The sequence below is a fragment of the Bos grunniens genome, chromosome 4, assembly GCF_055505025.1.
Source record: "Bos grunniens cultivar Pamir isolate PY7600 chromosome 4, Bosgru_T2T1.0, whole genome shotgun sequence".
NCBI classification, from domain to species: Eukaryota; Metazoa; Chordata; class Mammalia; order Artiodactyla; family Bovidae; genus Bos; species Bos grunniens.
Window position 1 is genome coordinate 95543589 of NC_141168.1, and position 26318 is coordinate 95569906.

The 26318-nt window shown below is 38.7% G+C and overlaps 1 protein-coding gene across 30 annotated transcripts in view; it reads left to right on the forward strand.

Annotated features, from left to right (window-relative positions):
* Positions 1 to 26318, forward strand: part of CRPPA (CDP-L-ribitol pyrophosphorylase A) — a 388463-nt gene that overhangs the window by 167610 nt on the left and 194535 nt on the right. For 29 of the 30 annotated variants that reach the window (XR_015162880.1, XR_015162881.1, XR_015162886.1 and 26 more), the window contains one exon: positions 802 to 899. Coding sequence is in view for 23 of the 30 variants with exons in the window: in XM_086397547.1 (XP_086253673.1) it covers positions 802 to 899 (98 nt within the window). In the remaining 7 variants the exon portion in view is untranslated. Of the gene's footprint in view, positions 1 to 801; positions 900 to 2915; positions 3120 to 26318 lie in introns of those variants that run through there. The other variant, XM_086397560.1, reaches the window with a different exon arrangement.

Sequence of the window (26318 nt, forward strand, 5' to 3'; positions counted from 1 at the left end):
ATGGAGTTACCAGCGTAAGAAGCAGCTGGGTTAAGTGTTAAACCTACTTTGATTTGGGACTCCTATTTAAAATTAGGCTTTTTTAAAAAGTCCTTGACATAATACCATGAAATATTTTCTTAAATTTGTAGTAGTAAAGCCTTTTCTTAGTATTTTATATCTGCTATAAAGGAGGACTGTGTATATTTTGTGAGAGTGTATCCAAGGTTTACCAAGGTGACTATCTCTATGTCATACAGCTTATGATTTTAAATTATATAATTTCAAGCCTTCCACATTTGGAGAATATCTATTTTTGGCTATTTTAACGTGCAATAATAGTTAAAGAGGCAGGAATTTAATTGAATTGACTGAACCTAAAGGAATGGCAAGGAAAATGCTGTGTGTCATCAAGGTACCAGATGGCACAGTGAACTGTATGCAGGAGCTATCTGATGGCCTAAAGAGAGGATCTGCTTGAGAGAAGGGATTCTATCAGATCCTGGGAGATTCCTTGTAAACAGAAGGATTGAAGTCGAGCAAAATAGCTGTCACCTCCAGTTACTCTCTTCAGATGTTTCTGAAGATCTCTTACTTCTGTTGCTTACATGATGTCCCAGTTATCCACCCACAAAATGTTAAATACATAGATTTACTGGCTTGGTTGGTTAATGAGTCAAGAATAGGTCACTTCACTTGGCCCAAAGCCCACAACCCCCTATTCAGTACTTATGAATAGCAGGTAAGTATAGGTTTCAGTGTACTAGGATTTTGTTTCATAATCTGTTTGAAGCTTAAAATTTTATCTCTTTTTTATTTCAGAAAGAATTTCACAAAAAGTTTGTGTAGTTATGGACACAAAAGAAGATGAAGAACATGTAGGTCATTGTCTTGAAGAAATGCTAAAAACTGAATTAAATGTAAGTATTCAAAGATCCAGTTTGATAAATGATATTAGATTGCCACATACTTTATTTGTACAAAGATGGCTTCTTTTGGAAGGCATAAAAATGCTTTCAAGCTAATTTTCTTATTTCACTTCAACAAAATTTTTTGTTTTTCCTACACTTTTGACTTGAAATACAGTCCATTCCTTTCATCTACTCTCTTCTGGTCTTCCTCCCTAACTTCATCCTCTGAGCTCTATTTCTCCTTTAAAATTTAGAGCCAGTGTGACTGCTTTAGAAACCCCCCTGCCCTGGTACACTTGGGCCCTGTGAGCTGGACACTTGTCTTGAGAGCCACAATGTCTAGTGCATTCTACATACTTGACTAAAATTCATTGAAAACAAGAAGAAAATAGACTGAGAGAAAAAAGAGACAGACACATTTGCAAAAGATAGGATAATTGTGATACTGAAGAGGTGAATGTGTATTTCTTGCTGCCACCTCCTTTTTCTGGACTGGTCAATGTCCAAGTTAACCTCATATTTAATATTAGGGTTAGGAAATGCAGAAGTAGTAGTGGGTGTGAGGACGTGTATAGAAATGATGTACTACTTTTACCCATAAGGACATCCATTATTTTTATGATCATCTTGTGTTTTGAAACGTTTCGCTTGCCAAACTGATTTGTATTAAGTTTTCCATAGTTTTCTTGTTTTCATTAAACTGTGTAATTGCCCAGGTTTATGGTCAATGTATGAGGACTTTTTAACAACATACATAATTCTAGTTGAAAGTAAAAGGAACAAGTTTATTTTAGTAGGCTAGTTTTATCATGGTAACAGTACAGAGAACAGGCTCTGATATCAGGCTGCTGGTGCTCAGATGACTTTTGTATTGCCTAATTTTCTACCTTAAATTGAAAATGCTAATGATATCTTCATTGTAAAGTTGTTGGGGCAGTTGAACTTTAAAATTGTATTTTAATGCAGTTAGAAAAGCATCTGCCATATCATAAGTTTTCAATGAATAGGGACTAAAATAGACTTAACAATGATGAGTTGAGATGAAGGTGTGACAATATTAAGTAGTAAATCCTTGTTTTTGTCACGTCACTAAGTCCTGTCTCACTCTTTGAGACCTCGTGGATTGCAGCATGCCAGGGCTCCCTGTCCCTCACTATATCCCAGAGTTTGCCCAATTTCATGTTCATTGACTACATGTCCAAGTAATAAATACTACTAGTTTCCAAATTTCAGTCCTGTATTAAATCCATGAACTGCTAAATGCATAAATTCCTGAAATGTATAAACATTTAGTGAATCATCTGGGATAATTTCTAGAATGTCAGTTTTTAACAAGGTCCCCTTGGTGGTTTTGACGGCAGTCAGTGCTAAATTCTACCAGCAGCATTTGGAGCAACAATCTAAAGCTGAAAAGAAATGGCAGCTATCTCAGCTGTCTCTTGAGTTTGAAGGTTATATACTACATTCTTCTTTTTCATGTTGCTTCTATCTGTAGACTTTAGGTATTCTACTTCTGTTGCTGGAAATTTTAGCACCTTGTTCTTTGTTTTGTGTCTTGAATTTACTGCTAAGAATCTGTTTCTAAATTCTGTGCCCTAATTCCATTGCTGTATCCTGGGGGATATTTAAGTGTAGATAATTTCCCATTGTCTGACCTCCTGAGGCAATAGTTCGGACACTGGCAACGTTTTGCCTGAAAAATAGTCTTCTACTCTTGGATAATTTCATTCATGCTCTACCCACTCAGTGCAGAAACCAATAGGATGGGACCCTGGAAGACTGTGACTGGAACTTTGGCTATCAACCCTTGGTTTAGAAAGCTGGGTTCTAAAAATGGGTTCAACACTCTTGTTGAGCACCCAACTGTTGGATCCTTTGTGACTTATCCCTTGATCTTCTCAGGGTTAGATACTACAAAGAGTCCTTTTTGTTAAAAATTGTTGTGGTAGTCTCTTTTTGTTCCTGCTTTTCCTGTATATGTTTGGTAATTATTGACCTAAAACAGACTGCTATATCTTTCTTCAGCAAAGATACGTTTCTTTGGGGGTAAACAGAGAAGTGAAATTTGTGGTCTGCAACCATGACAAGCCACATGTAAGTACCCCCATAGCAAGGGAAGAACACTTTTGTAGAAGGGAAAAGGAAGTTGGGAGGGCTAGAGTGAACAGACAGACCATGGTTTTCCATGTGCTGAGTCCTCTCCAGGAAAGATGAGTGTTTGCTCTTGTAGAACAGACTGTAGTAGCAGGTTGTGAGATCTCTCGCTTCTGGTCTCCCAGCTCTGTTTTAACAGAAATTTCTGTTTATTCATTGCTTTTTGTTTTGTTGTTTTAATTTTTATTGGTGTATAGTTGATTTACAATGTTGTGTTTCTGCTATACAGCAAAGTGGATCAGTTATACATATATGTATATACACTCTTTCCAAGATTCTTTTCTCCTATAAGTCATTACAGATTATTGAGTAGAGTTCCTTATGCTGTACGGTAGGTTCTTATTAGTTATCTGTTTTATTTATAGTGGGGCTTCCCATGTAGCTCAGTCTGTAAAGCATCTGCCTGCAGTGCGAGAGAGACCTGGGTTCAATCCTGGGTCAGGAAGTTCCCCTGGAGAAGGAAATAGCAACCCACTCCAGTATTTTCGCTTGGAGAATCCCATGGACAGAGGAGCGTGGCAGGCTACAGTTCATGGGATCGCAAGAGTTGGACATGACTTAGGGCCTTTTTTTTTAATAATAGTGTGTATAGTCAATTCCAATCTCCAATTTATCTGCACCCCTCTTTCCCCTCTGGTAACCATGAGTTTGTTTTCTACATCTTTGACTCATTTCTATTTTGTTAAGATCATTTGTAGCATTTTTTTTTTTTAGATTCTACATATAAGTGATATCATATGATACTTGTCTTTATCTGACTTACTTCACTCAGTGTAACAATCTCTAGATCCATCCAGATTGTTGCAAATGGCATTATTTTATTATTTATAGCTGAGTAATATTGTTTTCTGTATGTACTGCATCTTTTTTATCCATTCTTCCTTCGGTGGACATTTAGGTTTCTCTCATGCCCTGGCTTGGAGAAGGAAATGGCAACCCACTCCAGTGTTCTTGCCTGGAGAATCCCATGGACGGAGAAGCCTGGTAGGCTGCAGTCCATGGGGTCGCACAGAGTCGGACACGACTGAAGCGACTTGGCAGCAGCAGCATGCCCTGGCTATTGTATATAGTGCTGCAGTGAACATTGGGGTCCATTATCTTTTTGAATCATTGTTTAAATAATGATATGACATGAAATTTAGGTATATACTCAGTGGTGTATAACTGGCACTGTGTGATTTTTTCCCCCATCACCCTAGCTTCTCACATCCTATCCTCAGTTCCAGTGTCTGTTATTTTCAGTGCTCTTCATCTGTCTGCCTGTTGGGTCTCATGTGGATATGAGTTGCCATCATCCTAACTGCTGAAAAATAAATACTAAGGCTATTTCTTAACTTCTGGCTGCAATGTTTTATCTTCCTTTACTTTTGCTCAATTACTCTCAATGCACATATTAAAATTTCATAGAAAACTCAAAGCCTGCTACCTTCTCTCTTTCAGCTACCTTTTGTTTCATACATTTCTTTACTTGGATACCATGATCTTTCACTTTAGTGGATCATGGCTCTTTTATCAGTATCTCTAATTCTCTTGTCCTTCTATTAAGACCTGTTTTGTAAAACCTTGTTCATGTTGTCGATTTAACTTTTCACTTCTCTGAGCCTATATTTCATCTTAATACTGCTGGAGAAAATTACACAGAAGTGCAGATTATTGTCATTTAAAAATAATGGTTTTCATTCTGCAGTGAGCACTGAATATTGTAAAGTAAGTGTACCATGATTCCATCGTCAGCTCCCTGTTCTCCTCAGTGGATATTTTAACCTTCTTCCTCTCTCCTTAAATGTCTAACCCAGGTTTCTTAATGTCGGCACTATCAGCATTTTGGACTATATATTGCGAGGGACTTTCCTGTACCTTGTACAGTTTAGCAGCATACCCGTCTTCTACCCACTAGATGACAGTATTATACCCCCTGGCTGTAGCAAGCAAAGTGTTCCCAGACATTGCTAAAGGTTGCCTGGAGCGGGGCAAAATCACTCTCCAGTTGAGAATCACTGGTCCAACCCAACCATTAGTACCTCCGCTCTTAGATATGATCTTGTCTCTAGCTTCAGAGTGTAATTACATGTTCAAATATGAGAACATTCTTATCTTCCAAGCACCCGATCTTTCAAGAATCTTGCTTCTGTAGCCATCTTTTCATTAAAACTATTTCCTCTCCTGAGCTTTGATTTTGCTTTTCTCTTCTCCCTCCCCCTTGATACATGTTCCTTCCATTAAAACAAAAACAAAGAAATAGTTCTAAATGCAAGATTACCCTGTAGTAATCTTGCATAATCTTAGGATCATTTATCTTCTTGTTCGTCAGTCATTACACCCTGGCTTCTACGCCACCCGTCCACGGGAACTGCTCTCAGTGAGGTCCTTAGGGACCGACTGTTCTGTGGGAAATCCATAAGATCCCTATTGGCTCTTACCTTATCTATTGTACCCCTTGACTCTCTTGTATGATACTCTTTTTCCTAGAAGGAATCTTATGCAGTGGATTCTGTAACATCTTGTCTTTCTTATTAACCTTTTTCATTTTTGGTTTCTTCTTCCAAGTTTCTTTTGCAAGATTCGAGATTCTATTGATGATTTTTAGATTTTTGTACATAGATAAGTGTATTTCTTTTTTTTAAAAAAAAGTTGATGGCTTCATGTATCTATTATTTGCTAGGGACACAAAATATTCTCTAGCCCTGAGTTTAACCACTTTCCTGAATGTCAGATCTGTATATTCAATCAGAAGTTGTTTAAAAATAGATGATATTTCACATTCACAGATTCTTTTTCCAGCCAATCTTCCATCTGCTGGGGGTATCAGTTTCTGAAAATGTGTATCATTTACTTAGTTACCTAAACCTTGTGTAAGGTATGACTCATTCTCTATCTCACTCATGAAGCAAATCAGGTTCCAAAGCACTTGAATTCTGCCTCTCATGATCCTTCCTGCGTTCCTTTGCTCTTGATTACCACGGCCACTGTGCTATGCACCATGGCTCTTGTCCAGATTATTGTAACAGTCTGTTAACTCCCCACCAGCCTTCAGTTTATTCTTCTCATATTTATTCTTTATGGGGCTGTTTGATGATTATAAACTATTTATCTTATGATATTATCCCCCAGTCAAATCTGTTTCTTGGTTTTCCATTGCTTCTAAAGTAGTAAGAAAATTCCTTGGTATGTCTCATAAGATCTCTCACATCTTACTAGTACTACTAATAAAAATAACAAAAACGGCCATAATAACAGCCACCAATTTTCAGCACTTATTTTGTGTTAGGTGCCATAGCTTTAAATGCCCTTAACAACCTTTTGAAATGTGTACTGTTATCCTTATTTTCCAGAAGAAAGAACTGGGACATAGAGGGGATGTTTAAATGGTTCTCGTTAACATTGCTCTGAAGGGGCAGCACAGGTACACGGACGTGAACTTGGACTCGGGTAACACCAAGTCTATCTTAACTGGTACCCTGGCCAAAGAGCCCTGCACTCTATAACCGTGCCCTCTTCAGACCAGCTTTACTTTCTGTAGTTTCTCAAATGCGATAGTACTTTCTGCCTCATGGCCTTCATCCATGATGTCATTTCCCCCAGGAAGCTTTTCCTGCTTGTTTTTCCCTGAATTCTGGTTTATGTATCCTTCTCTTTTGTTCTGTGGAGGCTCTACAGCCCCATGTGACGTCTTCCCAAATCATGATGCAGTCTTGATAAAAGGCGTACATTTATAGAATGTTGAATAGATAAATGAATAGATAAACGGTCATAACTTCTTATTACTAAGCTGAACGTTGTCTTACATATTGTACCATGTTTGCTGCATAAGAAGTTACCCCAAAATGTAGTGACCTTAATTAACAAACATTTACTCTGTCACAGTTTCTGTGGGTCAGAAATCTAGGCACAGTTTAGCCAGGTTCCTTTGACTCAAGGTCTTTCATCTGATTTCAGTCAAGCTGTCTGACCTCTGTAGACTGTCCTCTGCAGTCGAATCTGAAGACTTGATGTGGAAGTGGATTCTGCTCTCACACCTATCTGGTTATTAGTAGGTCTCAATCACTTGCATATGGGCTTCTCCACAGGGCTGCCTCACCACATGACACTCAGGATTGAAGGCACAGTGCTTTTGTAATTTAATCTTAGAAGTGACACTCCATTGTGTCTTTGGTATTCTGTTGATTTGAATCAAGTCTGTATGTCCAGCCCACACTCAAGAGGAGGGAATCCTACAAGATTGTGCATATTGAGAAGTGTGGATATCATTGTGGGGTGTGTATTAGAGACTGATTATCACAAACTTATTATCTCAAAATAAATCTCTTACTAAGTTGCAAAAAAGAAAATGCCCACTAGTATTGCCATCCTCCTTATCTGTGGCCTGTGAGGCAGACTATATATAGACCTGTGTCTCCTCTGAACATTGGAAATTTGCTTTATTGTACCTAACATTTCCTCACTGGGAACATTAGCCATCTCAACTATAACTCCCTAGTCAAATAAGTGTGCTGCTGCTGCTAAGTCGCTTCATTTGTGTCCGACTCTGTGCGACCCCATAGACGGCAGCCCACCAGGCTCCCCCCTCCCTGGGATTCTCCAGGCAAGAACACTGGAGTGGGTTGCCAGGTACAATCTATTAATATATGGAATCTAGTCTTTAGTACTTAAGTCTACAGAAATTCTGTATAAAAATTGCAGAGTTGATCACGAAATGCTGAATAGTTTTGGAATCAGTGCCAGACAAGGAACACCAACTAGCCAGTACTAATGGCCTGAGGGCATACTCTCTCCAAGGAATGAATATAATCTCCTGAATTAAATGTCTGTCCAATGTAAGCCAGCCTAACAAATTTTCAGATTCCAACCAAGAAAAAAATTAAAGACTAATTTGTTGATATTTTTATGATGATCAGTCCATAGTATAGCCCTAAAACCTGTTGTATAATCTGATGAAACATACCGAGTATAGACTGAATTTCAGAAGAAATGAGCCTAATGAAGATATAGCTTGTAAACTGGAAGTTCGTGTGTCCTGTTAACTGACTCAGGCAGTCTTGGTTGACCTTAAGAGGAGATGTCATTCCTTTCTGCTAAATCTGCCCTGGCACCTAAATTTGCCTAAAAACTATTAAACCCCACAAGGACTATATCAGAATGTTTTCTGTTATAAACAGTCATACCACTAACAATTATTGAGTGCCCTTCATGTTCCAGAGAGAATAATATGTACCTTAATCCTTTAAAATAAACCTATGACCTTCCTTCTCATTTTACAAATAAAAATGGGGAGATCTATGGCTTAATACTTTGTCATAAGATTATGTAACTCATTGAGTGTAGGTGCTGCTTGATTCATTATGATTTATACTACTGAATATTTTTCTAAGAAAAGATGAAAGAAAAGAATTTTAAGTTTGACAGAAGGCTTATACTTAAGGTCAGAAAGAAGTCTCCTTGGGAAAGTAATTAGCAATTTTCTGTCATTTTTCTCTCCCTTTATAAGGACACATTTACCTTACAGCATTTTCAGCCCATAACTTACAGATGCAAAATGCCACATATTCTAATATTTTTACCCCCAGAGCTTTTGTCTGATTTTGAAAAGAACATATATAAAGGGTGAAGTCACACTACTGAAATCCAGGCGTCTGTAGGGTAGATCCGTGTAGGTGTGGAGTTGCTCAGTGCACAATAGGAAGATTGTTTTATTGGCATGAAAAGAAAGAAAATTTCCTCATGAAACTAAAGGAAGAGGTTGGGTATGCTTATTATAATTATCCATGCTAGATTGTGAGCCATACTTCAGTGTATTGAATATCTCAACTCAAATGTAATGATACACGCCAAACACATGGAAGAGGTAGCTAAAAGGTGAAATAAAGAATTAACTGAATAGAGAACCCTTCTTCCACCCTCCATTCATGTGCACATTTCACTGTAAGTAAAATTTCAAGTCTTCATTATCAGGCTTGATTTCTTTAAGGAGACTAAAGTATTTCACAGAACCAAGCTACTTCAGAGACAGAGATCTCCAGAGGACACATCAGGGCAGTAGACAGTAATGGAAGGGACTTTCCCCTTCTTCCCAACTCTTACTGAAAAATAATTCATGCTATATACCGTGCTGAGAATAGTAAGGGATTTGTAAGTAGGAAAGTTAGTCTTTGATTAGTTCCTTAGTTCATGAATGTCTTTACCAAATATTAAATGCCTATCAAGACTTAATTTCTGGGGTTGGGGTGGGAAGGAGACTCAAGAAAGTGGGGATATATGTATACTCATAGCTGATTTATGCTGTTGTACAGCAGAAACTAGCACAGCATTGTAAAGCAATTATCCTCCAATTAAAAATAAGAAAAATGAAAAAAAAGATTAAGCACTGGATTTAGGCAGTTGAACTAAGCAAGTATAGTTCCCTATTCTCAAGGGGCATACTGTACAGTTGGGGATAAAACAGTAAACAAATACATAAACAATGTTTAATTACAAATTGTGATAACTATGCTAAGGAACAACTAAACTGTCCTTAATGTAAAAGAGCCCTGGACAGTGATTTAAATTACGAGTAGAGAGCAGTAAATGAGAATCTCTTGGCAGATGTGGCATTCATTTAAGGCTAGACTGGTAATGAGGCTTCCCTGGTGGCTCAGATGGTAAAGAATCTGCCTTTAAGAGAGACTGGGAGACCTGGGTCGGGAAGATCCCCTGGAGAAGGACATGGCAACCCACTCCAGTATTCTTGCCTGGAGAATCCCATGGACAGAGTAGCCTGGTGGGCTGCAGTCCATGGGGTCTCAAAGAGTCAGACATGACTGAGTGACTAACACACGGACTGTGGTAAGCAGGAGTTAGCTATTTAAAGAGAAATACAGAAGGGACAACATGTGAAAACCCTCAAAGAGTTCCGTTCACGGGCTCCGAAATAAGACTTGTATGACTGGATTGGAGGTGGACTGGTGGGAGGTGAGGGCAAGAGACTAGGACGGGTCTAAATGGCGTCTTGTAGGTTTCGTTAGATGACTGTGACTGCTACCAACTCCACTGCTACTGTGACCACTACCATTGCTTATATTTTGTGCTAAAAGCAAAATGAAGTGGTGGAAGACTTCAGCTGAAAATGCCATGATCCAGATTAACTAGATTGTTGGCTGTTGCTCCTTAAAAGTAAAATTCTATAGGAAAAGGAAGCATTTAATGTTTTTATACATCACAGTACCCCTAAAATCACAAGTGTTTTCAACTCAATTTTTGTTCCTATAATAAAAGAAAAGCACCTCCCGAAGAATGCTGATCTATAATCTGAACAAACAAGGACCATAGAGGCTTTTTTGTATTTCGCTTATCCACCCCTACCTGTTTCCTGGAGCATATAATTTAATTATTGTTTAATGTAACCACAAATGACAAACAGGATAAAACTGAAAATTATTTGTTTTCCTGGGTGAAAGGCATGCTTTGGTTTTATTGAGGCTGTCTGGGGTACTTAGTTTATTTTTCCTAATGCCTTCAGGGTTTTGTCCAGTGTATGGATCTGTGCCTTTTCTTATAGACCTAACTGAATTCGGAGTATTAGGGTTAGGGCCAAACAAACATCCAAAACAGCAAATGAAGTAAGAAGAAAAGCAGAAATTAAAGAAATAGAACAAACTCAGTTATCTTAGAGTTTTAAGACCTGTTCAAAATAGGGCTGAAAGTGAAAAGTGTTAAGTTACTCAGTCATGTTCAACTCTTTGTGACCCTGTGGATTGTAGCTCCCCAGGCTCCCCTGTCCATGGGATTCTCCAGGCAAGAATATTGGAGTAGGTTGTCATGCCCATCTCCAGAGGATCTTCCCAACCCAGGGATCGAATTCAGGTCTCCCAGGTCTCTCTTGAAGGCAGATTCTTTACCGTCTGAGCCACCAGGGAAGCCTCACAGATTATTTCTTGCTTATTTTAATACATAACGTAGTTTTAAACAATGTTTAAAATAGCGATTTTTCATTTTTTTGAAGCTGAATACTGTACAGTATAATAGTAAAATAACACTGTGAACACGATTTCTTGGACCTCTGACTCTAAACAATGCCAACACAGTTAATTCAGTTAGAGTATGTGGTTTTGGTGTATGTTCAAGGCTATAGAAATTAGCTGAAGGCCATCCAACAAAATCCGTTTAGTTTGGGATGTTAGCCAGCTTTTCTGATCAGTTTTCCAGAGGTAGAAAGGTCCAAAGTTACAGGACCACCTAGTTGGTTGGGATGGTATTAATTATGTTCATGCTCTATTTAATAAAATTAACAGTTTATAATTATATGGATTGTCAAAGTTTTAGAATATGGTTATTAATGAGAGAGTAAGGATAATCGTCCCTAAATGGCACTTTCTCTACTTTTTCTTTGTGTACTTAACATGTCTTCACCTTTTGTATCTGTGTATATTTTTGAAACATAAGGACATATTGAAACATTATTTTCCCTAAAGAAACCAGATGGTTAATTTGTAAAAATGATAATCCTTGTCTGGTTAGTCATGAAGTCATTGCACACAAGTTCTAGTTATGTTATGCTAAGTTGAAAACAAACAAGTTGAGAGAATAGCCATTAGTCTAACTTTGGGCATATATTTGTAAAAATCAAGTCTCCTCTTATAATTCAGGAAATTGATTTTACACACATGGTAAACATGTTTAGAGAGAGAATTTTTATAAAAAGCTGAAAAAAATTGTTCTTTGGCATGTAGATTATAGTTTTTAACCCTCAACTGTTGATTTTCATGAATATGTATACACTACTTTTTTCATGCTATTTAAACTGAGATAGAATTTTAAAGCTTAGTCACTGATTTCATTTCATTTTATTGATTTCTTTTTGGTTCTGAATAGAGGATAAGTAATATTTTTAAGTAATCATTTTGTACTTATTAATGTTTCCCAGAATTATTGAGTTGGGCGATGTGTTTCAACTGTTTGCATGAAGCATGACTATACTTAGTAACACCATAAAGTAGATTATTCTGTCCTTCTGGTGACTTTAAGAATGTAACAGCTCTGAGGTTTTTGTTGTGTTAGGGAAACTGAACCAAATGTACTCCTTTGAACTTGTGGTCAGAATAAATTATCCATGGTATTTTGGTACCTGAGAACTTGTTTTCAAAGCCTTATACATAGTTGTCTGCTTAGGTTAAAAATCTCTTTCTTCTCATTCGCTCAGTGACTGTTCACTGCAAGTGAGTCAAAGTCTATACATTTTAACCTGTTATTTCAAACTTTTCACAGTTGGTACTGAATCTTTCGGGCTTCCCTGGTGACTCACTGGTAGAGAATCCACCTCCCAATGCAGGAGACACGGGTTCTATCCCTAGGTTGGGAAGATCCCCTGGAGAAAGAAATGGCAGCCCACTCCAGTATCCTTGCCTGGAATATCCCATAGACAGAGTAGCCTGGTGGGTTACAGTCCATGGGGTTGCAAAGAGTTGGACATGACTGAGCATGCACGCACGTGTATAAGTCAGTCCCAAACTCCCTCCCCCTCTTCCTCTTGGTAGCCCTAAGATTGTGTTCTGCATCTGTGACTCTACTTCCATTTTGTAGATGAGTTTATTTGTATACTTTTTTTTTTTTAGATTCCACATATAATAAGTGATATCACATAGATCTTATCTAATCATTTTGAACACACTTGCTATATTTGTGGTGTGTTATTTTAAACACCTGTCTGATAAAATACATTTTTTAAAGCACAATTTTAATATTCTCTTGTTTCCAAGTAACTCTACTTAAGTCTTCAAGTTGTTAGAGTGTTATTTCTTTTAATGTCAGCTACTGATTGAAGATTGAAAACCAGAACTATCCATCTAACCCAGGATACTGCAGTTGCTATGTTATTAAAATTTTGGTACAGATAATTCTTTGTTCTTGGGGCTGGCCTGTGTGTGCATTGTAGAATATGTAATAGCATCCCTGTCTTAGGCTTCCCTGGTGGCTCAGTGATTAAAAAAAAAAAAAATCCACCTGCCAATGTAGGATATGCAGGTTCGATCCCTGGGTCAGGAAGATCCCCTGGAGAAGGGAATGGCTACCCACTCCAGTATTCTTGCCTGGGAAATCCCCTGGACAGAGGAGACTGGTGGACTAGAATCCACAGTCTCAAAGAGTCGGGCACGACTGAGCACAGGAACGTCCTCTGCTAACTGGCACAGGTATTACTTTCCCATCCAATTCTGACAACTGACAGTGTCTCCTGATGTTGCTGGGCTGCCTCTGAGGACAGTTCCCCACATTTAAGAGCTGCTAATGTAAACTGTTTTGTTTCATACACACTGACATTTTATAATTACTTGGGGATAAAGCCATATATGTGTGTGGCTTTTTATATATAATTTCTAATGAATGCATAGCTAATATAATAAACTGTAACCTTTAGACTATTTATATCATTTATAAAACTGAAAGCAGTGTTTTGTGTGGATTCTATTAATTTCAAATTAATGACATTTTGACTAGAACATAATTGTACATATTTAATTAGTGCATGGTTATATGGAAACTAGGTGCTAATGTTACTCTGTATATATCTGAGCAGTGTCTGTGTTACTTAGAGTCAAAATTTTATAAGTATAAATTTTATTATGCTGTAAATTTGGTAAGGATTTGAGGGAAAATACAGTTGAAATAACGAATTCTTTCATTTTTGTTACTTAGTTTGCCATACTGATTTAATAAAAGACATAGGTAATTTATTTTAGATGCTTAAGAAACACAGTACCTTCAGTTGAGTCAAGGTTACTCTCTGTTGGTTAGATGAAAGTAATGAAGGTACATTCCTTGGTGAATTTATCTACTGAGAATGAGACAGGACTTTCAGATTATATAACCGCTCATTTCTTCAGTGTGATCCATGAACCAGGTATAGCAACATTGCCTGATAGCTTGTTAGGAATGCAGTTTCTTAGCTCCCATTCCACATCTGCTGCTGCTGCTGCTGCTAAGTTGCTTCAGTTGTGTCCAATTCTGTGTGACCCCATAGATGGCAGTGCACCAGGCTCCCCTGTCCCTGGGATTTTCTAGGCAAGAATACTCTAGTGGGTTGCCATTTCCTTCTCCAATACATGAAAGGAATCAAAATCTGTATTTTTAATGAGATTCCCAGAATTCCTTATGCAGATCAAACTTGGAGAAGCACAGGTCTTAACTTCATTTCGGTTAATTTTATTTTCCCAGCATGGTCTCCTTGACGATAGAAACTGTCTGGTCTGTTGGTATGGTTTCAACGTTCAGAGTCCTTAATACTTATCGGTTGAGTGAATGAAACTCTAACCTGTGCTAATCCAATAGATAGGGTACCCTACTTTTTGTGACTTGAACAAAATTTTAAATTAGGACAGATTAGATTTGTTTATGTCAGCTTGCCAATTCTCAGCTTGCAAATGTTTTATATATTACTAAGAAACGTTAAGTGAAGTGAAAGTCACTCAGTTGTGTCAGACTCTTTGCGACCCCATAGGCTGCAGTCCATGGAATTCCCCAGGCCAGAATACTGAAGTGGGTAGCCTTTCCCTTCTCCAGGGGATCTTCCCAACCCAGAGATCAAACCCAGGTCTCCCGCATTGCAGGAAGATTCTTTACCAGCGGAGCCACAAGGGAAGCCTAAGAAATGTAGGGTGGTCATATTATCGTGCATACTTTTTAAAACATATCATCCTTTATCATATACAAAATGGATAATATTTATAAAATATGCCTGCCAAATATGATTTGTGTGAACTAGTGCCTACATACTACAGATTTTCCCATTAGTTATATATAGTGTAACATTCTGTAGTAAAACTCGGTGGAAAGATAAGCTTGAGCAGATTTGGTGGCTTTGCCTTTTTCCTGGAACCTTTCTATCTTTGAATGTATAATCTGAATAATAAAATGGGAGTCGTGAATTCTTTGTGATAGTTCTCAAGTTTGTTAGGATTAGGACCTGTATCTTCAATTCCACAATTTTTGTGGTTTTGCATCAGAAAATAACTGACCTCCAAGGGAAGTTTTAACACTGAAACACAGGGACATGTAAAGGAAGACTTTCATTAAGGTGGTCAGATCAGATCAGATCAGATCAGTCGCTCAGTCGTGTCCGACTCTTTGCGACCCCATGAATCGCAGCACGCCAGGACTCCCTGTCCATCACCAACTCCCGGAGTTCATTCAGACTCACGTCCATTGAGTCAGTGGTGCCATCCAGCCATCTCATCCTCTCTTGTCCCCTTCTCCTCCTGCCCCCAATCCCTCCCAGCATCAGAGTCTTTTCTAATGAGTCAACTCTCCACATGAGGTGGCCAAAGGACTGGAGTTTCAGCTTTAGCATCATTCCTTGCAAAGAAATCCCAGGGCTGATCTCCTTCAGAATGGACTGGTTGGATCTCCTTGCAGTCCAAGGGACTCTCAAGAGTCTTCTCCAACACCACAGTTCAAAAGCATCAATTCTTCAGTGCTCAGTCTTCTTCACAGTCCAACTCTCACATCCATACATGGCCACAGGAAAAACCATAGCCTGAACTAGACAAACCTTTGTTGACAAAGTAATGTCTCTGCTTTTGAATATGCTATCTAGGTTGGTCATAACTTTCCTCCCAAGGAGTAAGCGTCTTTTAATTTCATGGCTGCAGTCACCAGCTGTAGTGATTTTGGAGCCCAGAAAAATAAAGTCTGACACTGTTTCCACTGTTTCCCCATCTATCTCCCATGAAGTGATGGGACTGGATGCCATGATCTTCATTCTCTGAATGTTGAGCTTTAAGCCAACTTTTTCACTCTCCTCTTTCACTTTCATCAAGAGACTTTTTAGTTCCTCTTCACTTTCTGCCATAAGGGTGGTGTCATCTGCATATCTGAGGTTATTGAGATTTCTCCCGGCAATCTTGATTCCAGCTTGTGTTTCTTCCAGTCCAGCGTTTCTCATGATGTACTCTGCATATAAGTTAAATAAGCAGGGTGACAATATACAGCCTTGACGTACTCCTTTTCCTATTTGGAACCAGTCTGTTGTTCCATGTCCAGTTCTAACTGTTGCTTCCTGACCTGCATACAGATTTCTCAAGAGGCAGGTCAGGTGGTCTGGTATTCCCATCTCTTTCAGAGTTTTCCACAGTTGATTGTGATCCACACAGTCAAAGGCTTTGGTATAGTCAATAAAGCAGAAATAGATGTTTTTCTGGAAGTCTCTTGCTTTTTCCATGATCCAGTGGATGTTGGCAATTTGATCTCTGGTTCCTCTGCCTTTTCTAAAACCAGCTTGAACATCAGGAAGTTCACGGTTCACATATTGCTGAAGCCTGGCTTGGAGAATTTTGAGCATGATTTACTAGCGTGTGAGATGAGTGCAATTGTGCGGTAGTTTGAGCATTCTTTGGCATTGCCTTTCTTTGGGATTGGAATGAAAACTGACCTTTTCCAGTCCTGTGGCCACTGATGAGTTTTCCAAATTTGCTGACATACTGAGTGCAGCACTTTCACAGCATCATCTTTCAGGATTTGGAATAGCTCAACTGGAATTCTGTCACCTCCACTAGCTTTGTTCATAGTGAAGCTTTCTAAGGCCCACTTGACTTCACATTCCAGGATGTCTGGCTCTAGGTCAGTGATTCCACCGTCGTGATTATCTGGGTCATGAAGATCTTTTTTGTACAGTTCTTCTGTGTATTCTTGCCATCTCTTCTTAATATCTTCTGCTTCTATTAGGTCCATACCATTTCTGTCCTTTATCGAGCCCATCTTTGCATGAAATGTTCCTTTGGTATCTCTGATTTTCTTGAAGAGATCTCTAGTCTTTCCCATTCTGTTGTTTTCCTCTATTTCTTTGCATTGATTGCAAATCAAATCCCTTATGGTTATACAGTGGAAGTGAGAAATAGAGTCAAGGGATTAGATCTGATAGAGTGCTTGAAGACCTATGGACAGAGGTTCATGATATTGTACAGGAGGCAGGGATCAAGACCATCCCCAAGAAAAAGAAATGTAAAAAGGCAAACAGTTGTCTGAGGAGGCCTTACAAAAATAGCTGTGAAAAGAAGGGAAGCAAAAGGCAAAGGAGAAAATGAAAGATATACTCATGTGAATGCAGAGTTCCAAAGAATAGCAAGGAGAGATAAGAAAGGCTTCCTCAGTGATCAGTGCAAAGAAATAGAGGAAAACAATAGAATGGGAAAGACTAGAGATCTCTTCAAGAAAATTAGAGATACCAAGGGAATATTCCATGTAAAGATGGGAAAAATAAAGGACAGAAATGGTATGGACCTAACAGAAGCACAAGATATTAAGAAGAGGTGGCAAGAATACACAGAAGAACCGTACAAAAAAGATCTTCATGACCCAGATAATCATGATAGTGTGATCACTTACCTAGAGCCAGATATCCTGGAATGTGAAGTCAAGTGGGCCTTAGGAAGCATCACTGTGAACAAAGCTAGTGGAGGTTATGGGATTACAGTTGAGCTATTCCATTTGAGCTATTTCAAATCCTAAAAGATGATGCTGTGAAAGTGCTGCACTCAATATGCCAGCAAATTTGGAAAACTCATCAGTGGCCACAGGATTGGAAAAGGTCAGTTTTCACTCCAATCCCAAAGAAAGGCAATGCCAAAAAATGTTCAAACTACTGCACAACTGCACTGATCTCACACACTAGTAAGGTAGTGCTCAAAATTCTCCAAGCCAGGCTTCAATAGTACATGAACCATGAACTTCCAGATGTTCAAGCTGGTTCTAGAAAAGGCAGAGGAACCAGAGATCAAATTGCCAACATCCTCTGGATCATGGAAAAAGCAAGAGAGTTCCAGAAAAACATCTACTTCTGTTTTATTGACTATGCCAAAGCCTTTGACTGTGTGGATCACAACAAACTGGGAAATTCTTAAAGAAATGGGAATATCAGACCACCTGACCTGCCACCTGAAAAATCTGTATGCAGCTCAGGAAGCAGCAGTTAGAACTGGACATGGAACAACAGACTGGTTCCAAATCAGGAAAGGAGTATGTCAAGGCTGTATATTGTCACTCTGCTTATTTAACTTATATGCAGAGTACATCATGAGAAACACTGGGCTGGAAGAAGCACAGGCTGGAATCAAGATTTCCAGGAGAAATATCAATAACCTCAGATATGCAGATGACACCACCCTTATGCCAGAAAGCGAAGAAGAACTAAAGAGCCTCTTGATGAAAGTGAAAGAGGAGAATGAAAAAGTTGGCTTAAATCTCAACCTTCAGAAAACTAAGATCATGGCATCCGGTCCCATCACTTCATGGCAAATAGATGGGGAGACGCTGGAAACAGTGGCAGACTTTATTTTCTTGGGTTCCAAAATCACTGCAGATGGTGACTGCAGCCATGAAATTAAAAGACACTTGCTCCTTGGCAGAAAAGTTATGACCAACTTAGATTGCATATTAAAAAACAGAGATTCTCCTTTGCAACAAAGATCCGTATAGTCAAAGCTATGGTTTTTCCAGTAGTCATGTATGGATGTGAGAGTTGGACTATAAAGAAAACTGAGAGTCAAAGAATTGATGCTTTTGAACTGTGGTGTTGGAGAAGACTCTTGAGAGTCCCTTGGACTGCAAGGAGATCCAATCAGTCCATCCTAAAGGAAATCAGTCCTGAATATTCATTGGAAGGACTGATGCTGAAGCTGAAAGTCCAGTGCCACCTGATGAGAACTGACTCATTTGAAAAGACCCTGATGCTGGAAAAGATTAAAGGTGGAAGCAGAAGGGGACCATAGAGGATGAGATGGTTGGATGTCATCACCGACTCAATGGAGATGAGTTTGAATAAAACCGGGAGTTGGTGATGGACAGGGAAGCCTGGTGCGCTGTAGTCCATGGGGTCGCAAAGAGTCAGACATGACTGAGAGACTGAACTGAACTGAACTGAGTCAGGTAGACTGAACTGATGACAATAATTATGGTACCATCACCTGCTTGGTGTATATTGATTTCAGTGACTCCGATACTCTACCAGTATCGAGTCTGAATATCTGCCTTCAGAGACTTTGTTTTCTGTCCAGAACCCAGAAAAATGATCTGAGGAGATTGTCAGAGGTGGCAGTTAAACTTTTTAGTACTCAGATGACTTCCTCCGAATGAGTTGTTTCTCTTGAGCTGACCTTGGGAGTTGTAGTGTCACTGTCATCTGAGTAAAAGTCTTGTGGCTTCCATGACATAGTACAAGTGACCCGCAGTAAACCAACACCCTGTCTACATGAGGGATTAACATTGTTGAGGGTCCCACAGAGCTTAGTCTGGGTACTACGGCTCACAGGCAGTGTGATTTCAGATCGGCTCTGTGACTTCTGTGCTTTCCTTCCTTATCTGTAACATGCGTATAATGCTAGTGTACTCAGACGTATGTTGTGTGGTTTCAGATATTTGTTTAAAGTATTTAGCACAGATTAGCTCAGCTGGTGAAGAATCCCCCTGCAATGCAGGAGACCCCTCTTCGATTCCTGAGTTGGGAAGTTCCCCTGGAGAAGGGATAGGCTATCCACTCCAGTATTCTTGGGCTTCATGGTGGCTCAGATTGTAAAGAATCCACTTGCAATGTGGATGACCTGGGTTTGGTCCCTGGGTTGGTAAGATCGTCTGGAGGAGGGCATGGCAACCCACTCCAGTATTCTTTCCTAGAGAATCCCCATGGACAGAGGAGCCTGGTGGGCTACAGTCTATGGGGTCACAAAGAGTTGGACATGACTAAGCACAGTGTGTCTGATGAATAGTGAAACCTCGATAAATGTAATATTTAAAATGTAAAGGGATAATGGATAAGGGATATGGTGATGTGTCACAATGTCATTTAAAAGTGGAAGTTAAATAAGTGAGTGGAATAATAGCAAACATTAAATGTATGCTCTATGCAAAGATGGGCATTACATAAATTCAAGAAAATAAAGATGAAAGACATGACAGGACTCACACTAGATTTGGGACTTTCTAGAACAAAGGCAGTTTTCACTGCATTATAAGACTCTTATCTCTGTGCACTGTGGCTTTTAAGGTACATAATTAAAGGAGAACCAGCCCTTTCCTGGGTATTATAAAGGCCTGGGATCCAACACCATTACAGTGTAGCAGAACCTTGGTTCTAGTATTCCTGTGCCTGCCCAGCATTTAGGATGAAGACACTGTCAAGACTTTGATATGTCTGACAGGCTAGGGTCTGAGTCTTGTGGTGGCAGCTAAACAAGTGGAGGGCCACTGATATGATCCCCCAGCTCAGTGTTTGTGGTTAGAGATGTTAGATGTTTTAACATAAATGTTAGAACATGGTATAATGGTAACATGATTTATGAATGTTTACCACCTCAAAACTCTACCAATGTTCGTTGTGTTAAAGCTATAGCTTTTTCCTTTGAAGCTTTCCTAGAGACCAGCCAGTAAGGAATAAGTACTGAAAAAGTTCATTCTTAACTCTCACATATTAATTTAACAAACACATCAGTTCTGAAGTATTCCCTTTACCTATGGGTGAACTGAGCCATGGGACTTAAGCAATGTGCCCAATGTCGTACAGCAAATTTTTTGCAAAGCTAGATTCTAACACCAAGGGATCTTGGCTCTAGGTGTCTTGTTTGTAACTACAAAGAGCTTTAGAGCTGATTCTAAAAAATAAGAGAGTAAATGTGCATTGAAACGTGGACAAAACCACCACAAAAGTCTGAAAATAGCCATGAAGCAAATATTAATTGGCAACTCAGAATTTGGAAGTAGTGAATACTTCTGAAAGGTGCGTCTCAGGTGAATACTACTGAGTGAAGGGTGAGGAGGCTCTGGGCTCTTCTCCTTAGACTGGAGGTCCAGGGACAGCACCCACAGGCCAGAAGCCACTCCACTGATAAAGGCAGCAACTGCGGAACTGATGGCCCAGACTCAGCCATCTTTCGGCAGAAGTGGTAGCTACCTAAATTCTCTGGATTTGCAGTGTAGAAATACTTTCCACCCCAGCTTTATTGAGATATTTTGTTGTCGTTCAGTCACTAAGTTGTGTCCAGTTGTTTGCGACCCCATGGACTGCAGCGTGCCAGACTTCCCCTCCTTCACTGTCTCCCAGAGCTTGCTCAATCTCATGTCCATTGATTCGGTGATATCATCCAACCATCTCATCCTCTGTTGTTGTCCCCTTCTCCTGCCTTCGATGTTCCCCAGCTTCAGGGTCTTTTCCTGTGAGTTGTCTCTTTGCATCAGATGGCCAAACTGTTGGAGCGTCAGCATTAGCATTCCATCGGTCATTCCGATGTATATTCAGGTTTGATTTCCTTTTGGATTGACTGGTTTGATCTCCTTGCTGTCCAATTATTGAGGTTTAATTGACCAATAAGAATTGTGCATATTTAATGTATACAACTTGATGTTTTGTTACACACTTTAAAGTGATCACCACAGTCAAGCCAATAAGTCCATCACCTCACATAATTACCGTTTTATTTTTGGGAAGTAGGGGTGAGAAGACTTAAGATTTACCCTCTTAAGTAAACTTTGGTTTTACCATATACCATTGTTAATTATAGCCACCATGCTATGCACAGGACTGGAAAAGGTCAGTTTTCATTCCAATCCGAAAGGAAGGCAATGCCAAAGAATGCTCAAACTACCGCACAACTGCACTCATCTCACATGCTAGCAAAGTAATGCTCAAAATTCTCCAAGCCAGGCTTCAACAGTACGTGAACCATGAGCTTCCAGATGTTCAAGCTGGACTTACAAAAGGCAGAGGAACCAGAGATCAAATTGCCAACATCTTTTGGATCATTGAAAAAGCAAGAGAGTTTCAGAAAAATATCTACTTCTGCTTTATTGACTTTGTAGATCACAATAAACCATGGAAAATTCTTTAAGAGATGAGAATACCAGACCCCCTGACCTGCCTTCTGAGAAATATGTATACAGGTTAAGAAGCAACAGTTAGTAGACACAGAACAACAGACTGGTTCCAAATCGGGAAAGGAGTACATCAAAGCTGTACTTATATGCAGCCTTACAGAGTACATCATGAGAAATGCTGGGCTGGATGAAGCACAAGCTGGAATCAAGATTGCTGGGAGAAATATCAATAACCTCAGGTATGCAGATGACACCACACTTATGGCAGAAAGCAAAGAAGAACTAAAAAGCCTCTTGATGAAAATGAAAGAGGAGAGTACAAATGTTGGCTTAAAACTCAACCTTCAGAAAACTAAGATCATGGCATCTGGTCCCATTACTTCATGGCAAATAGATGGGAAAACAGCAAAAACAGTGACAGACTTTATTTTTTGGGGTTCCAAAATCACTGCAGATGGTGACTGCAGCCATGAAATTAAAAGACACTTGCTCCATGGAAGAAAAGCTATGACCAACCTAGACAGCATATTAAAAAGCAGAGACATTATTTTACCTACAAAGGTCCGTCTAGTCAAAGCTATAGTTTTTGCAGTAGTCATGTATGGATGTGAGAGTTGGGCTATAAAGAAAGCTGAGCGTCGAGGAATTGATGCTTTTGAACTGTGGTGTTGGAGAAGACTCTTGAGAGTCCCTTGGACTGCAAGGAGATCCAATCAGTCCATCCTAAAGGAAATTAGTCCTGAATATTCATTGGAAGGACTGATGCTGAAGCTAAAACTGCAATGCTTTGGCCACCTGATGAAACAAACTGACTCATTTGAAAACACCCTGATGCTGGAAAAGATCGAAGGTGGAAGGGGAAGGGGACATCAGAGGATGAGTTGGTTGGATGGCATCACTGACTCAATGAACATGAGTTTGAGTAAACTCCGGGAGTTGGTGATGGACAGGGAGGCCTGGCATGCTGCAGTCCACAGCGTCTCAAAGAGTCGGACATGACTGAGTGACTGAACTGAACCATGCGTTCAATCCCCAAAACATTTTCATTTTGCATAATTGAAGCTTTGTACCCTTGGACCAACATCTGCCCCATTTCCCCTACCCACTAGCCAACACAGGATTGTAAATTATTAATGTGTTGTCTCCATAGTGAAGAGTTCATCTGTCTCTGATTCCCTTGTGTGTGTTTGCTTGTTAGTTGCTTAGTCGTGAATGACTCTTTGCAACCCCATAGACTATAGCCCACCAGGCCCCTCTGTCCATGGGGTTTTCCAGGCAAGAACACTGGAGTGGGTTGCCATTTCCTTCTCCAAAAGGAACTATAGAAAGAAAGAAAGTGAAGTCGGTCAGTCGTGTCCAACTCTTTGCGACCCCATGGACTGTAGCCTACCAGGCTCCCCCATCCAAGGAGTTTTCCAGGCAAGAGTACTGGAGTGGGTTGCCATTTCCTTCTCCATTTATTCCCTTGTGTATACCCACATATACCCACATTAGTGCCCTTGTTTGAATGGGAGGGAGGTGAGAAATTAATGGATTCAGAGTAAGAAATGATCCAGCTAATATAGTCTATAAAAAGAGGGCTGACTTTCAGAAACACATTTTTGAACCTCTGACTCATGGGACCTGAAACCAAAGCCTTTCATCCTTAGTTAAGCCTTAACTATTCTTGAAATGGAAAACGTTTTTTGGCAACCCAGCTTCCTTCCTAAGATCCCTACTTTAAATAGTATTTTGAATATGCAGATGTTTCTATTTTGTTAGTAGTAAATATTTCTGAATTTCTTATTTTTTTATGATGTAAGGAAAATATTTCATGGTGGTTTTTGTTGGGGGGAGTGGGGGGTATGCTTTTTAAATTTTACTAAACACATCGGAAGGTTGTTTTAAATTTTGTTTAAATGTTCTTTGAACCAAAGTATTTACAGATCAAGGAGTTCTAGCCAGCAGATTGTTCCATTTGTTGTGTTTGAAAGTGGAAACATTAGGAATGACAGTTTAAGATGATGCCATAGAACATTTTCATAAACAACCTAATAGCATTGTCTAATACTGTCTTTGTTTATTAAAGGCGTCAAAGTCTCCTCTGCTATATTTAGGTAAAATCTAAGTTTCTTTACTCAAGCATGGAAAATATTGTTTGTTTTCTGTTTGGGAGGAAAGCAGTATGACCAAATAAAAGAATTAAACTTCACTGGAAACGATTATTTTAAGAGTCTCAGTTTCAAGATGGAAAAAAAATGTAATTTGATTTTTTTTTTTTTTTAAGTGGGTTAAAAAAATGAAGGTCTGGAAAAGTGGGCAAATTCCTGAATTCTCCGTGGTGCTTCAGCAGAGGCAGGGAATACTGTCAGTGCCCATCATTTTATCATTTTAAAACTCATCAGTTTGTAAAAAATAATAATTAATAAGCTCTACAATGCATACTGAAAATCAAAACACACACAAATCTGATTTTAAAAACTTGGAAGAAACTTCAAGACTCTCCTACCTCTCAAAATATTCTCTCTCCTTTTGGTTCTGTAGAAAAACAAAGTAAAAATCTGAATTCAAGAGGGTTAAAAATTCAAAAGACAGTATTTGAAGAGTTTAATGGAATGAGAACTATGGAGACAATTGAGCAACAATGTAGTAGAAATAATTAGTACATTAGACATAGAAGCAAAGGTCAGTTATTATCACAGGGAAACTTGAGATAATAACAGTCTATTCAAAGTAAAAATTAAATGATAAATAATAGAGAATAGATGTGAATAATGATAAAAGCATCCAATATATGGACTATATTTATGTAATATGTCAAGTAGACAAATGATATTATTTGGAAAGTTAGAAAAAAGTTTCATTGAAATGCCTAATTGGTTCTGTAAAATGTAAAGGGTATATTTTCAGAAAAAAATAGGAACAGCAAAAAAAAATAAAAAAATAGGAACAGCAATTGAAAATGTAAATATGGTCTGATTCTAATTAAGATTTTGAACTTCCTCATAAAGAATTCTTCAGGTAGGTACCTAGGAGCAAAACACAAAAACAAAACTTACAGAAAGGAGGACACTCTGCCAGACCGCTTACACCTTCATAGTACTTACCATTCAAATACATACAATGAATCATCGTCTGTGAACTTTGGAGGGAAGGAAAGTGAAATTCAAGAATATTACCACCAGCCAAGTTGTCATTTAATTAGACAACAGGAAAACATTTCATGTAACTTCTGTGTCTATTTTCTATTAGAACTATTGAAGTTGAAATCTACCCCCCAAAAATGGTGACTAGAGAGTGAGTAAATGACGTACGGACTTTAAAAAGCATCAGGACAATGCTCTGTGTTTGAATATAGAGGAGGGAGGAGGGTTCGGGATGGGGAACACATGTATACCTGTGGCGGATTCATTTTGATGTTTGGCAAAACTAATACAATTATGTAAAGTTTAAAAATAAAATAAAATTAGAAAAAAAAAAAAGAATCCTCAGAAGTTTAAGCACAAAAAAAAAAAAAAAAAGCATCAGGACAATGCTCTGTGTTTGAATATAGTTGTGCAGAGACTACAAATCTTTGAGGAAAAGTATGGACTGAACTTTTATTCCCAGATAAGCTATTCTTCCAGAATAGAAGGAAACACTCAATGAATGTAAAAATGTTGAGGCTTGTATTAAAAAACAAACGAAAAACTACTTGCATTTGAAGTTCATCAAATAGAGAAGTGAATTAATATGAATTTATAAATGGAGAGATTTTGTTTAAAGCTGTTGTCTTGAGCATATATTATGTCAACTTGTGTGAATTATGGCTATAGAATTGGCTATGAATCTAACAAGCCTTGTCAGGGTAGAAATATGATTGACCAGAACCAGGCTGTGGGCAGAATTACAATATGCTATTTCTTTCTCTATCCTAGAAGGAAATCAGTTAACACTGACTTATACATGCAGTGTGTTGCCATTGAAAGTCCAGTGTCCTCCCCTGGTTCATGACATCTTAACATTTAGGAAAAGCTCCCTGGAGGTGAAGAATAATTTTAAGTTTAGCAGCAATTTCAGGTTTATTATGTTTAAGGGTTTTTGTTTTTGTTTTTTTTTGCTAACACTAAAGAATTTTTAAATGACGTGCATATGATTGTGTTTTTTTTTTTTCTGTTCCTTCGTCCTTTTGTCCTAGCAGCTTACTGCATGTATTATTAATAGATGACTGTTGAAATGATACTTATCCAATGCTCAGGGTGATTATTTCTAGGTAGTGTTATTTTTGGATTTGGTTTTTTTTTTTTACCTTTTTAAAAAACTTCCATGTAGTTGATTTTAAGAACATATCCTTTTTTTCTTTTTTGGGGAACAAGACTGCTAAATTTTAAAAACCTATTTGTTGAGTATGTGCTAGTGTTTACAAACATGTTTCTGTCCTCAGAGACCCCATTCCCTGTTCCCAAGGATTTTATCACTTTTAATACTTGAAAA